The 15,294-nt window shown below is 37.0% G+C and overlaps 1 protein-coding gene across 1 annotated transcript in view; it reads right to left on the bottom strand.

The window, feature by feature from the left end:
- Positions 1-15,294, bottom strand: part of LOC106132963 (atrial natriuretic peptide-converting enzyme) — a 137,292-nt gene that overhangs the window by 40,335 nt on the left and 81,663 nt on the right. Inside the window, exons 3-4 of the mRNA XM_060949075.1 lie at positions 14,761-14,968; positions 12,780-13,439 (exon numbers count right to left, since the gene is read on the bottom strand). Coding sequence (XP_060805058.1) covers positions 12,780-13,439; positions 14,761-14,968 — 868 coding nt within the window. The remainder of the gene's footprint in view (positions 1-12,779; positions 13,440-14,760; positions 14,969-15,294) is intronic.

Below are 15,294 nucleotides of genomic sequence, written 5' to 3'. Positions count from 1 at the left end.
GTTCAATACCTATGCGATCATTAACACACACACATACAAGCAAAGATACAACTATATCCACTGATTAAGATTATAACCTCTGTAACCCTAGGTAATAACATTTTCGTGGTAAAATTTAAACCTCAAATTTTTATTCCAATGACGGTCGTTGTCAAAATCCATTCTAACTCCCGAAAATTTTAGTCGATCCTGCACGCATTCAAAATGGCCGAAATTTAAGTTCGATCTAAATCCGAACAGTGTGGAACTATGGAGCAGCTCCATTCCGCTCGCTACACCTCAAAGGGATCAGTATTGTATTACAGTTAGCTGATAAGTTGCACATTTCTAGTTCACATTCACATTGATGTACATTACTGTTCTGTTACGGCTAGGATTGTAGTAAGACACACACACACATGGTCACGTCTATATCCCTTGCGGGGTAGACAGAGCCAACAGTCTTGAAAAGACTGAATGGCCACGTTCAGCTATTTGGCTTTATGATAGAATTGAGATTCAAATAGTGACAGGTTGCTAGCCCAACGCCTAAAAAAGAATTCAAAGTTTGTAAGCCTATCCCTTAGTCGCCTTTTACGACATCCATGGGAAAGAGATGGAGTGGTTCTATTCTTTTTTGTATTGGTGCCGGGAACCACACGGCACTTACATTGTAGTAAGATAGATCTATATAAGATATATCACTATTGTATTTACATATCTCTCCATCTCTTTCCCACGGATGTCGTAAAAGGCGACTAAGGGATAGACCTATAAACTTGGGATTCTTCTTTTACGCGATGGGCTAGCAACCTGTCACTATTTGAATCTCAAATCATATTTCATTATCAAGCAATGAAACAGCGTGATTGGTTGGTCTTTTGTTTAGATTTGTCTGAAGGAACATTTGAATTATTAAATGTAGGTAATTCTCTAGGACGGATCCTATACTTAATGTCAACTAAAGATCAAGAATTAAAAGTGGTTATTTCACTAGCTCCTTTTTCTACAGCTTTACGGATACTTTTATATGGGATAAAAAACAAAATTCTGTTGATTTCGATTCAAGTTTAACGAGTTCTTTGCACTTTTCCGCCCGCTAAACCTCAAAGGAATCTGAATCGTGTAACAATCAGCTGTCAGATGGTACGGTATCGTACAGTTTGCTCACAAACGCCGTTTCCCGCTTCGAATTGTGTACTCGTATCAAAGTGTTAGAGGTTCGTTAGATCAATTGGAACAGTAGCTGAAATGTATGTAGTAGAATTACATTACGAATATGTTGAGCAAAGGCGGACTTATCGCTAAGATCAATTGAAACAATACCTGTATGTAGTAAAAATTTAAATTTAGTAAAAATTAAAATTAGTAAAATTCAAAATTAGTAAAAATTTAAATTATCAATGTAGTAATAAGTATAAGGGATATAGAATAAGGGATAAGTGTATATGTTAAGTAACATACTACTGGCTCTGGCTAACCCATGAGGGTTAAAGACGTGACTATATAACATGATCATAATTATAGTTCATGTATGTAGTTTGTTTATTATATGTACACTAATATCTGTGAGGTTATGCCCACCTGGTTCCATGTTTTACCTTTCACTACCCAAAGGTTGACTGGAAGAGATAGTCTGCCTTTGCTCAACACAGTCAACGTTTTTGACGTCAACCAATGTCGTTAAACCATACGTTTTGACAATTATTAAGCGATATAAAGTATCCTATATTAATTAATAAAAATTTTGAATTTGAATTTGAATTGAATTTGAATTAGAGTCATAATGTTTCTACTACGTATGTAATTTTTTATGGGCAATAAAGATAATTTGTATCGTATAGTATCGTATCGTATCGTATCGTATTGTTTTATATTGTATGTAGGTAGTTGGCAGAATTTACAATGTATACCAGCAGAAACACGAAATGCAACTCGCTACGACTAGTTGTATTGGATTGGGAACATTCCGACTTCGCCGCGCATTGTCGGAATAACTGTGTTGTTCGCGGTATGCCGTATTATGAGATACTAGAGGCCGCCCGCGACTTCGTCCGCATGGAAACCCTATCAATCCCGCGGGAACTCTGGGATAAAAAGTAGCCTATGTGTTATTCTGGGTCTTCAGCTACCTACATACCAAATTTCATGGTAATCGGTTCAGTAGTTTTTGCGTGAAAGAGTAACAAACATCCATACATCCATACAAACTTTCGCCTTTATAATAGTAGTAGGAAGTAGGATTTAAGTTATTAAAAGGTCAAAAGTACCCGAAATCGCCGAGCTTGCATGAAGAGAGTTATGAATGTGGATGAAGCGAAGGAAATATGCATAGATCGTGGCAAGTGGAAAGAGGTAGTCTCTGCCTACCCCTCCGGGAAAGAGGCGTGAGTTTATGTATGTATGTATGTAAGTTATTAACTTCATGTTAAACTAGTGGCTCGCCAAGGCTTTGTCCGTGGTACAACCTAACCTGTAACATCCGAACTATATAGTTTTTACCGGAATAAAATGAACCCTTTGGCTTCTCCAGACCTTTAATATTATATACGTGATATTTCAAAAATAATTCAGTTGATAACCGTGATGAGGTAACAAACAAACAAATAAAATGACTTTCGCATTTATAATATTAGTTGGATTATATGAATTTATAGTTCAGAAGACTAGTCCTAAATTACAGGTCAAGTATTTTTTTATTCTAATTCTAGCAGTGTGTCATTAAAATGAGCGGAAGAATGAAATTTTGTAATTCTCGATGGCGTCCTTAGGTACTATGTAAAAAAATAAATATTCTAGCCAATTGTGTTGACTTATAGAAACGAATAAAGAACAAAGATAATAACTAATATTTATTTAAGAACATTTAATTTTATTAACTTAAAAACGTAACAAAACACTTTGGTCGTCGCCAAAATTAAACTAAAATGTTTAAAAGCTCGCAAAAAGCTCTCGCAGCCGTCACATGTGATTCTGTTAGCTACCCGAGCTTTCCATTTTACGGTCCCTTGCTGCCAGTGTTGCCAACTGCAGTCTAGAGTTACTGTTAATTCAAATGGTAGAAAACTGTATCTCCTTTGAAAAATGTACCAACGTTTATCGAGACATGAATATCCGTTTTTAGTGACTTCCTTGATGATGGCAAGGCCAAAAAATAAAGCTCGAATTGAGCTAATTTAAGTTAATTCCGTGAAATTCTTTGTCGAGTGACTTTTAAATGGAAAAGATAAATAAATAATAGTTTAAAAAAAAACTAAAAAACTACACTTTTATTGCTAATCGAACTAAAAAATAGAAAATAAAAATTAATGACAAAGGAATTATAAAACAGTAGTAGCAAGTCGAACAATCAGTTATAGTCAATTACCTCCGATTAAAATTATAACAAAATTAAATTTAGAAACAAAACAATTTAAATCGGAGTAAAAAGCGTGGGGTGCATTTTACTTCATTTTCATAACTCTCTTGTCATAAATATATGCTAATAGAATGATTTTAATATTTACTACATCAAGCACCCCACGCTTTTTACTCCGATTTAAATTGTTTTGTTTATAAATTTAATTTTGTTATAATTTTAATCGGAGGTAATTGACTATAACTGATTGTTCGACTTGCTACTACTGTTTTATAATTCCTTTGTCATTAATTTTTATTTTCTATTTTTTAGTTCGATTAGCAATAAAAGAGTAGTTTTTTAGTTTTTTTATACGATTATTTTTTGGAAGTTAACACTTCTAGTATAACTGTCTTACTAGAAAAGACCTTCGCAACCATCTAAGACAAAGAGATAACAACATAATATACTGACATAATTAACATGCAACAGACTTTTTCCAATATAGATCATTGTATGAAGGTCGAGCCTTGTTTTTCTGAATGAAAATTATTTTCGTTTTAGTGAGTGATTTACGATATATTTGTATTATATTTAATTCCTTCTTTATCGACTGTTAGTCCAAAGGTAGGCCAGGACTGACCTTGACACAAAATCAATCAGAATAGATATAACGGGCAGAGAGAAAAGAAACCGAGGGATATATTAACACAATCAAAACGAGATGCCAAGTTCCAGTTTGGGTTTTTCAATTCATTTTTGTTAATTTCATTTATGTAGATTATAATCTACTCGATAATTGATGATTAAAATTATTTTGATCACAATAAATTCCCTCTTTACTTCCGAAAGTTTTGTTTCGTAAAATAATTTCAAAGTTTATGTTCTGATTAATTTATTGTAATTATAATCTATGAAAAGCGTTAATAAATCGAGGTTGTCATCAAACATCTTATATAAATGTCAAATAGAGTAAATCTACGTGTATGAGGCTTATTAGTATTCACGCAAGTTCGAAAGAGTAAGTCGTAAACTCCAGAAATCGCTAGCGTGCTAGCTCTGTCTCTCTTACTCTCCTACGCCTTCGTAGGAGAGTAAGAGAGACAGAGCTATCTAAAAATGAATTTATTAATCCTGACAGTTTTAATAAGGATAATGAGAAACTCTTATCAAAATATTGCATTGTCATCGGTCCTTGATATGTGTGCAAAGTTCCAAGTTGATCAGACGTTTAGAAACCAGTGAAAATTAAGCTCAAAGATTCCGTTACATACATAGATACAACCCAAGCTAATAAAAGCGTAGTAAAAAAAACCTACATACACAATATCCATTTCGAAGTAGATAAAGCCAACAGTCCTGAAAGGACTGGAAGGCCACGTTAAGCTTGATACAATTGAGATTCAAATAGTGACAGGTTGCTAGCTCATCGCCTTATTCATTATTATTATGGGACATTTCAATACCACTTAATAATTGTCATACCTTTTGATTTCACAACAATGGTTGACGTCAAATAAATTTACTTGAAACTAAGTTTACTGCTTCTTCCAAAGCGTCAATGCAGAAGAAGCAGTTACAAACTGCACTGCAGCATTTTAAAGAAGAATCCCTTTACTTCGCCTTTTACGACATGTTAAAGACATTTAGTGCTGGAAACCACACGGCACTTTTATATAACTTTTTCCATTTATAAGATTATAGATTGTAGGTATAAGATTCATATAAGAAAAAAAATTGTTCATTTATGATTTCAAAACTGATTAGGCATCGAAAGAAACTGTACATCTACAATTTAACTGAGGGGTTGGCCACACCGTACTATGTCAACATTTCCACATCACCCGTCGGCGGGCGGAAAGCTTTTTTGCAATGTGCGTGGCGGAAGCACAATTTTGATGATAAGTGGCTTTGAAATACTTTCTCGGAAGCCACTTTGTACATATTTATTGTAATAGCTTAAAGCTCTTTATTTTTTGTAACGTGCGTTGTGTTATGCGGTTTTGTAAATATGTAAGGTCGGAATTATTTGTGAATTACATTTTGTTTTCTTCCTCCTAACTTTAGTCCCGGTTGCATCCTCACCTCACCTGGAGAGGAATATGTTTATATGTATCTAAAGTATATTCAAGCGAGCGACGTGGAAGGCGTTGGGGGAGAACTATATACGAGTACAGCAGTGAACGACTAACGGCTGAAATAATGAAAGTATCGATAACTGCGTGTGTTTGTGTGTACACATACATATAGTCACGTCTATATCCCTTGCGGGGTAGACAGAGCCAACAGTCTTGAAAAGACTGATAAGGCACATTCAGGTATTAGGCTTGATTATAGAATTGAGATTTAAATAGTGAGAGGTTGTTAGCCCATCGCATAAATGAAGAATCCCAAGTTTATAAACCTATCCTTAATTCGCCTTTTATTAGATACATCCATGAGAAATAGATGGAGTGGTTTTATTCTTTTTTTTAATGGTTCCAGGAACCACACGGCACATTTGTGCGTATATGTCCCTTTATACCATTAGGAGTGCAGATCTACACGTGCAGAGTTGCAACTATATTGCTGTTTGTGTTCTAAACAACTTGTTATTGCGCACATTCGTTTCAAACAGCAGAATAACTTTATCACTGTGAAACTGGTGTTTAATTTGTCAAGTTTTTTTGATATCTTGTAGCTTTTATTTTTTTAAATAAATATAAAAGTTACAAAGGTAAAAGTAACAATAATTTATTCGAAAAAGAAAATAATAAAAAAACTAAAACAAGAATAGGTACAAGTTTAAAAGTTGATAGGTAGAATGGTTTTATTAAAATGGTTTTATTTATCTATTTTACTTAATTATAATTATTTTAGGAAAAGGATTAGTTAGTTAATCTCGAGGTACGGGGTACTATGACTTACTATACTATTTATTACTATACGTACTATACTGAATTGGGAACTCAGTTTCTTATATAATTATTAAAAAGCATAAATAAGGGAAACCATGTTTCTTCTAAATAAGGTATTATATTTTTACTCGTTTTGATAGTTATGAGTATACATACGTATAGTATAATTTATGAGTGGAACATACTTTTTTGCAATAAATTTACATACAACCTGTCACCATATAGTTAAATCTCAATTCCATCATTGAGTCACACAGCTAAATGTGATCTTTCAGCCTTATCGAGAATGTTGCCTTTATCTACCCCGTAAGGGATAAAGACGTGGTTATATATGTAAATTTGCATACTGACCAACAACATTACATGTTAACTCGAAATCTTTCTCTGTATCTTTAGTTGAGAATTCAATCTCAAAGAGTAGGGAAGACAAGTTTCTTAATTGGATACCTATGATTTTTATTACTATAACTAGCTGTGCCCGCGACTCCGTCCACATAGAATAGTTATTTTGGGTATCATTGAAGTCCTCAATAATTTCCCCCGTTTTTTTCACATTTTCCATTACTTCTTCGCTCCTTATAGTTGCAGCGTGATGTTATATAGCCTAAAGCCTTCCTCGATAAATGGTCTATTCAACACAAAATAAAATTTTCAATTCTAACCAGTAGTGCCTGAGATTAGCGCGTTCAAACAAACAAACAAACTCTTCAGCTTTATAATATTAGTATAGATGCAGATACTGCGTTCTATAGCAAAACTATCGTGTTTAATACCAATAGCAGTCTCCTTTGTCGACTCACTAACCAGTTCTTTGACTTCAACCCCTCGTTTACATTCCACGCGAGCCTTTAGTCAATCTGAATTTCGATTCCACATCCTGCTTTAATTACATTCTTGACCGTTCAATCGGTTTTGAGCGCGCAGTGTAAAGTAAACAAGATTTAATTATCTTCAATGAATCGGAATTTTATCTTTCGAGCCGAATTCTTTCGGTGTTTTAGGTAAATGAGTTTTGTTTGTGCCCATAGTATTGAACGGAAAATAAGGGTTAAATGTATCCATTTTATATATACATGGATCTTTATAATAAGTATCTTAATAAAAACAGATTTATAAAAAGAAAACTGTATATAGACACTAAGGTTAAGTTTCAAATAAAAACCTAATTTGCTGCAGAACAAGAAGAAAATGAACTGAGTGCCCTGGGGTCGCACCCAGGGCTCCTTTGCAATGGCAAATTGAAGATGCCATCGAGACTAATGCCAGGATAAAGTATAAGACAAATGTATTTCATTGCCTACTGGTTTGTTGTGTCCGCCTCAGTGGCGAAGTGGCAGCGCGCTCGTCTGTGACACCGGAGGTCCCGGGTTCGAATACCGGCCAGGGCAAGATGAGAAACGGAACTTTCTTTGATTGGCCTGGGTCTTAGATGCTTATTTATATAAGTATTTATGATAAAATATAGTATCGTTGAGTTAGTATCTCATAACACAAGTTTCGAACTTACTTCGAGGCTAACTCAATCTGTGTAATCCGTCCCGTATATATTTATTTATTAATTTTAAGTGACAATCATAAAATTGAAGTGAGTTCATGAGAAAGATCTTTACCTAGCAGTGGATTAGGACTAGTCAAACGAAATAAAAAAAATCTTTAACAAAACGAACACCATTTGAATTTAAACAGCAAATTACCAACTTCTTAAGACTTTTAGTATCGGCACAAAAACAGTAATTCGAAAGCAGTAAAACCTTTCATTAAGTATAGAACCTTCGCAAAGAGACGATTATGACAATCAAATGAGCCTTTTAGGAAGGAAGCTTTGAAGTTGAATCTTTTCAATCAGTTATAAAGACTAGTTTTAAAAGTGAAGCTTATAAACTTGGGATTCTTTTTCTAGGCGTAAGGCTAGCAACCTGTCACTATTTGAATCTCAATTCTATCATTAAACCAAATCAGTTGAACGTCCTCTGCGGGGCAGACTGACAGTCACCAAAAGACTGACTGTTTGGCTTAGTGATAGAATTGAGATTCAAATAGTGACAGGTTGCTAGCCCATCGCCTAAAAGAAAAATCCCAAGTTTATGAGCCTATCCCTTAGTCGCCTTTTACGACATCCGTGGGAAATAGATGAAGTGGTCCTATTATTATTTTCTAATGGTGCCGGGAACCACACGGCATTGTGATTACACTTATCGTTTATTTACACGTGCCATAGTTGGACAACAAAGAAAATTTACAAATAAATATACATATTTTGTGCCTTCTCACAATATCTCCAATACAAATGATAGCAATTTCCTCCACGACTGTGATTTATTGTAAGCAAGCATTGCTTAATTTCTCTTCCAAAGAAAAACAAAGTTATTCAAATGGCCGCGCTGAGATTGGATCTTTGGATTTTAAATTAGGGATGCTATTATCCAGAAGACTTTAATCAGAAATAATGTTTTGCGAAGCAGTGTCATTTTGATCGTATATACACGTCTATATCCCTTGCGGGGTAGACAAGTCTTGATAAGACTGATAGGCCACGTTTAGCTGTTAGGCGTGACAGACTGCTTTCCCATCGCCTTAAAGAAGAATCACAAGTTTATAAGCCTATCCCGTAGTCGCTTTTTACGGCAAAGGGATAAAGTGGTCCTATTCTTTTTTTTATTGGTGCCGTATCGGATCACAATTTATGTATTTACTACTTCATACATATCGTCTTTATCCCTAACGGGGTAGACAGACACAATAGTCTCGAATATTCTAAAATGCTACGTTTCCCATTGAATTTTGTCTACACTGTTGACTCTGTCTACCCCGCATGGGATAAAGACGTGATTATATGTATGTATGTATGTGTATTATCTACAGTTTAGTAGTTTTTCCGTACACATTTCTCAGACTAATAATTTGGGAATTTTTATTTTAGGTGACAGGCTAGCAACCAATTTGAATCACTATTTAAATCTCAATTTCATAATTTAGAATTACAGCTTAATGCGGCCTATTACTTTTTGAGACTTAGCTCTGCTTACTCCGTAAAGTTTAAAGACGTTTTAATAGTTATATACATGTATTTGTATGTATGTATTTCATCTACCACTCCTTATAACGTAGAAATTTTGGTAAAAGATAAAATCTGAATGTATTATAATTATATATGAAAAAAAAAATGAATTTCTATACAATACAGATATTACAAACAAACAAACAAACATGTAAGTACATAGGTAGGTAATGCAAATTCAATAAATCAATTGAGATCTCGCGACGACAGTCTGAGCTGTGACCCAGACGAAACGTTTGAATTTATAAGGATTCAAACATTTCTAGCGTCTTCAACGTTATCTCAGCAAGAGGGCGCTAAGCCCGCTTCCGAGAAGATTAAAGCAAAATCAACAATTGAGGTCAACGAACTTGGCTAACATTTGTCTTCGCCGGGATGGTTTCATGTTCCGTTCATACATACATACATATAATCACGTCTATATCCCTTGCGGGGTAGACAGAGCCGACAGTCTTGAAAATACTGATTGGCCACGTTCAGCTGTTCGGCTTACTGATAGAATTGAGATTCATATAAAGTGACAGGTTGCTAGCCCGTCGCCCAATAGAAGAATCTCAAGTTTATAAGCCTATCCCTTAGTCGCCTTTTACGACATCCATGGGAAAGAGTTGGAGTGGTCCTATTCTTTTTTCTATTGGTGCCGGGAACCACACGGCACTTCATGTTCTGAACTGTAAATAACACTACATACACAATGAGGTCGTTAAGCGTAGGTGGTCGATTCGGTAAGGTGCCCGGTTAAAATAAAGAAAGCCACAGGTTCGAATCTCACATCGAACATGTAGTTACCAATGACAATTTTCAAAGTTATTTGCGTTTCAAATGTGACGGGTTGCTAGCCTATCGACTGCAAGTGGAATCCCAAGTTTATAACCCTATCCCTTAATCGCCTTTTACGAAATCCATGGGGAAGATATAGACTGGTTCTATACTGAAATGTTAACCAAAAATTACTAGCAAATTTTCAATTCGAATTTAATGAGCCATGAAATGGAAAAAACAAAATGTATTCTAGTGTAAAATGAAGTTTAGTCCGCAGCGGATGAAGATTGGAGAGACTTTCTCGGGTAATCAATGTGAAAGTACTTGTTACCTTTCAAGATGATAGTTTTTTACATTCATTGCGAATACTTTTTATAAATAATACATGCATATAATCACGTCTATATCTCTTGCGAGGTAGACAGAGCCAACAGTATTGAACATACTGATATGCCACGTTCAGCTGTTCGGCTTAATGATAGAATTGAGATTCAAATAGTGACAGGTTGCTAACCCATCACCGAAAAGAAGAATTCCAAGTTGATAAACCTAAACCCTTAGTCGCTTTTTACGACATCCATGAGTGAGAGATGATTATGTTGCCATTGGCAGAATAAAACCTTTTACCGCTTTTATTACTGTTGGTATCTACTGCGTAATAAAAGTCAGAGAGCCAACTTAATGAATTTAACCGTGGCCTGCACCATTTGCCCGCACGTGCGGCAAATATTGCACTATATTTTAATTGCAACGCTACATTCTACACGGGAACGTATAAAATAAAGCTCCGTACATACTGCCGTTAACTTAATTCATTTCTTATATAATATATACTAATTGGGAGTGGGAAGACCTAGACGAACGTATCTTGATCAAATTAAGGACGTCCTGGTAAAGGGTCAGGTCAAAAGTACCCGAAACCGCCGAGCTTGCATGAAGAGAGTTATGAATGTGGATGAAGCGAAGGAAATATGCAGAGATCGTGGCAAGTGGAAAGAGGTAGTCTCTGCCTACCGGGAAAGAGGCGTGATTTTATGTTTGTACATACTATAGTGGTAAAAAACTCTTACTCACAATTTTTACTTCACATACATACCTACATATAATCAATATCCTGCTATTCAAATGCTTTCCCAGTCGTCGCAGATCGTGAACAAATACGAGTATATGTTATAGCAAAACCTGTGCTGATGTATCTTACCATGGATGTCGTAAAAGGCGATTAAGGGATAGCCTTTCAAACTTGGGATTCTTCTTTTAGGCGATGGGCTAGCAACGTGTCACTATTTGGATCTCAATTCTATCATTAAGCCAAACAGTTGAACGTGGCCTATCAGTGTGTTCAATACTGTTGGCTCTGTCTACCCCGCAAGGGATATAGACGTGATTATATGTATGCATGTAGTACTATCATTACTAATGGTGGTTTACAAAGCACATACGGGTGACGCATAAACATGTTCAGTGCAGCAAATAAACTACGTCATTGCGGGCGATATAGTTTCAATAAACATTTGCCTAAGCTATGTAAGCTAAAATATATAAACATACATACATATAGTCACGACCTAGCTATGCCAGCTATGTCATGAACTATTTCATAAACTAGTATTTCCCCGTGGCATTCGAATCCAGAACATCTAAGATACGTGTTAACTGCTCACATACATACCTACATATGGTGACGTCTATATCCCTTGCGGGGTAGACAGGGCCAACAATCCTGAAGAGACTGACAGACCACGTTCAGCTAAAGCCAAACGGCTTTATGATAGAATTGAGATTCAAATAGTGACAGGTTGCTAGCCAATCGCCTAAAATAAGAAGTTTAAAAGCCTATACCTTAGTCGCCACTTGCGACATCCACGGGAAATGAGATGGAGTGGTCCTATTCCTTTTTTGTACTGGTACCGGGAACCAAACGGCACTTAAAAATAACTACAATATAATATAAGCTATACCTAAACTTAAAACAGTCTCGCACGATACGGGATTAAAAAATGGGTGAAATTTTATGGCGTATCCTTATAATCTAAAATAAATTTGCGCGGGCGAAGCCGCGGGCAAAAGCTAGTATATATATAAGCTAGTTAGCTTATCTGGATAACACTACAAGTTGCGTCGCGACAATCTGCGCAGAGCTTAACAGACGTATACTGCAACTCCGTCTGACTTTATAGCAGTTTTAATGTCTCCTTTGGCACTATTACTTATTATACTAAATTCTGTTTCTACTCTGATTTCAGCTCGGAATCGCTGTTAGCTAAGTTCAACTTGTTTGCGATAACAATAAACTCTCTAACTCTAAGTGCCTCGGGGCATTGTATATTTTAACGCTTTACAGTAAGTTATGCAACAGATTTACACTCCGAATTAACAGTTAATGGAAAAGTTTTCTGAATTCTTTTCCCACGTCGTCAAACTTTTTGATCAAAAGTAAATTACATACATACATATGGTCACGTTTATATCCCTTGCGGGGTAGACAGAGCCAACAGTCTTGAAAAGACTGAATGGGCACGTTCAGCTATTTCGCTTAATGATAGAATTGAGATTCAAATAGTGACAGGTTGCTAGCCCATCACCTAAAAAGAACCACAAGCTTGTGAGCCTCTCCCTTAGTCGCCTTTTACGACATCCATGGAAAAGAGATGGAGTGGTTCTATTCTTTTTTGTATTGGTGCCGGGAACCACACGGCACTTAAAAACAGTAAATTACATTAGCGATTAATTCCAGGCCGCTTACCCTATGATGTAGGGACATGTTGCTCCCGTTCTGGAATCTCACGATAGTCTGTAAGGACGCTGGTGTAGACATGCTTTTTGTGATGGAAGAGTTGCCAGCCTCCTTCTCTTGCTGTTCCTTCAGCAGCAACCCTCTCGCTATCTTCGCGTTCAGGCTTTTATTTACATGCTGATGTGGCAACAAAGGCGCTTCCATGGTCTTCGTAGTGTACGAAGGCGAAGACGTCTGGCTAAAAGAGTCTGATGACACGTTAGAATCCTGTCTAACGCTGATGTTTGAACCGGAACTTGGGGAACGTTTCATTGTATTGTTTTGGGGTAACGGAGCTGGTGTGTAAGGTGTGTCTGGCATTTTTTGGGGGGGTCTTCTCGGAGCTGGAGGTTGGGGGTTTCGATTGCAGTCGAGTTTCGTTTGAGAAGGTACGATTGTGCGCCGATTCCCGTTTGGGTCGGTCGCGGGGCTTGTTGCTGTTGGTCTGGGTGGAGTTGGCGGTGGTACTCTTCTTGGTGGTTGGGGGGAGGATCTGCGGGGTGGCGCTGGGGGTGGAACGGGGAGGGGCACGGGGGTGACGGGCGCTGTGCGTTGCGGCACGGGGGGCGGCTGCGGATGTATCGGAGCCGGCACGATTAGTGGCTGGATCTGTTGCGGTGGCGGTTGTAACTGCAACAAAGTTAAATGTTCTAGTTTATTTATTTATTTATTAAGGTGCACCAACAGTATTTACTTACTACATTCTTAACAAAGATACACAAATATAAGTCCCAAAGTAAACAAATAACAGGTATACACAACATTTACCAAAGATATCAAATGACTAAACCATTTAACAGTATGATGCTTGAGTTGTGATAAACAATCCCTTATAGTTGCGAATAGATCTAATGTTATCGGTATTAAAAGATATTTAGCATTATATCATTTTGTGCCGTGTGATTCTCGGCACCAATACAAAAAAGAATAGAACCAATCCATCTCTTTCCCATGGATGTCGTAAAAGGCGACTAAGGGATAGGCTTACAAATTTGGGATTCTTCTGTAGGCGATGGGCTAGTAACCTGTCACTATTTGAATCTCAATTCTATCATTAAGCCAAATAGCTGAACGTGGCCATTCAGTCTTTTCAAGATTGTTGGCTCTGTCTAACCCGCAAGGGATATAGACGTGACTATATGTATGTATTATTTTGCTATTAAGATTAATTACCTAGTAGTGAAAATGAATTACATGACATGTCTGTTGTCAGACAACTTGAACATATTAAAATCTTTGACATGTCTAAAGTTTGATAACTAGTTGTTGAATTCTATCTTTGATATAATCGCTATGATTACGACGACTTATTAGAATAGACAAGTCAATCAAAGGAAGATCTTTTAAATTTGTGATTTTTCTTTTTGTATACGGACGAGTAATCTGTCATTACATATGAAACTCACTTCCATCATTGAACTATCCAGTTAAATTTGACTTAAAAATCTTGTGATTAATGGCCCTGATTTTTCATTGCAATTAAGTTTTATCTATCTACCTATAGTAATTGTATGGATCAATATGGTATACGTGTGCCTTCACGCACCTTAGAACACGACCACTCATCGCTCCGGTCTTCGAGTCGCCTCGTGTAAAACCTGACTTACCCGACGGCCTCTGTGGCGCAGCGGTAGTACGCTTGCCTGTGAAATCGGAGGTCCCAGGTTCGAAACCCGGCCAGAGCATGATGAGAAAAGAACTTTATCTGATTGGCCTGGGTCTTGGAAGTTAATCTATATAAGTATTTATTATAAAATATAGTATAGTAGTAGTATCTCGTAACACAATTCTCGAACTTACTACGAGGCTAACTCAATCATTGTAACTTGTCCCGTATATACATACATATTTATTAACCCAATCCAGAATCATTACCAAAAGGCACACCCCGGGCTCCTCTCTAGAAACGTGAGGATGTAACCAGGATTACCGTTAGAAAGAAGAAGAATACCTTCAAGATAGGTCTTGCCGGCGGTGCTAGTCTCGAGGGCGGACAATACGGCAAAGCGTCTGATGGACAATACACAAAGCCCGAGGGTCTCGGGGGCTGGGGGGCGCAGGCGGCGGTGGAGTGCCGCCGAGGGGTTCCCGCGCTGGGCCGGAGCAGTTCCAGGAGTTTCTCACCGGGAGTCGCGGCGAGACTGCCGGCACGGCCGCACCTGCAAGATGACAACGTTTGTTTGTTTGTTTGTAAACTCTTTATTGCACATAAAAATAAATTTTAACAAAAATAGAACAGTCATTGACGGCCGCAGTGGCGCAGCGGTAGTGCGCTTGTCTGTGACACCGGAGAGCCGGGTTCGAATCCCGGCCAGGGCGTAATGAGAAACGAACTTTCTCAGATTGGCGCGGGTCTTGGACGATTATCTATATAAGTATTTATTATAAAATGTGGTATCATTGAGTATCTCGTAACACAAGTCTCGAACTTACTTCGAGGCTAACTCAATCTGTGTTATTTGTCCCGTATATATTTATTAATTAT

Source organism: Amyelois transitella, chromosome 3 (genome assembly GCF_032362555.1).
Source record: "Amyelois transitella isolate CPQ chromosome 3, ilAmyTran1.1, whole genome shotgun sequence".
NCBI classification, from domain to species: Eukaryota; Metazoa; Arthropoda; class Insecta; order Lepidoptera; family Pyralidae; genus Amyelois; species Amyelois transitella.
The sequence above is the reverse complement of the archived record's forward strand: the minus strand, read 5'-3'. Positions and strand labels throughout refer to the sequence as shown.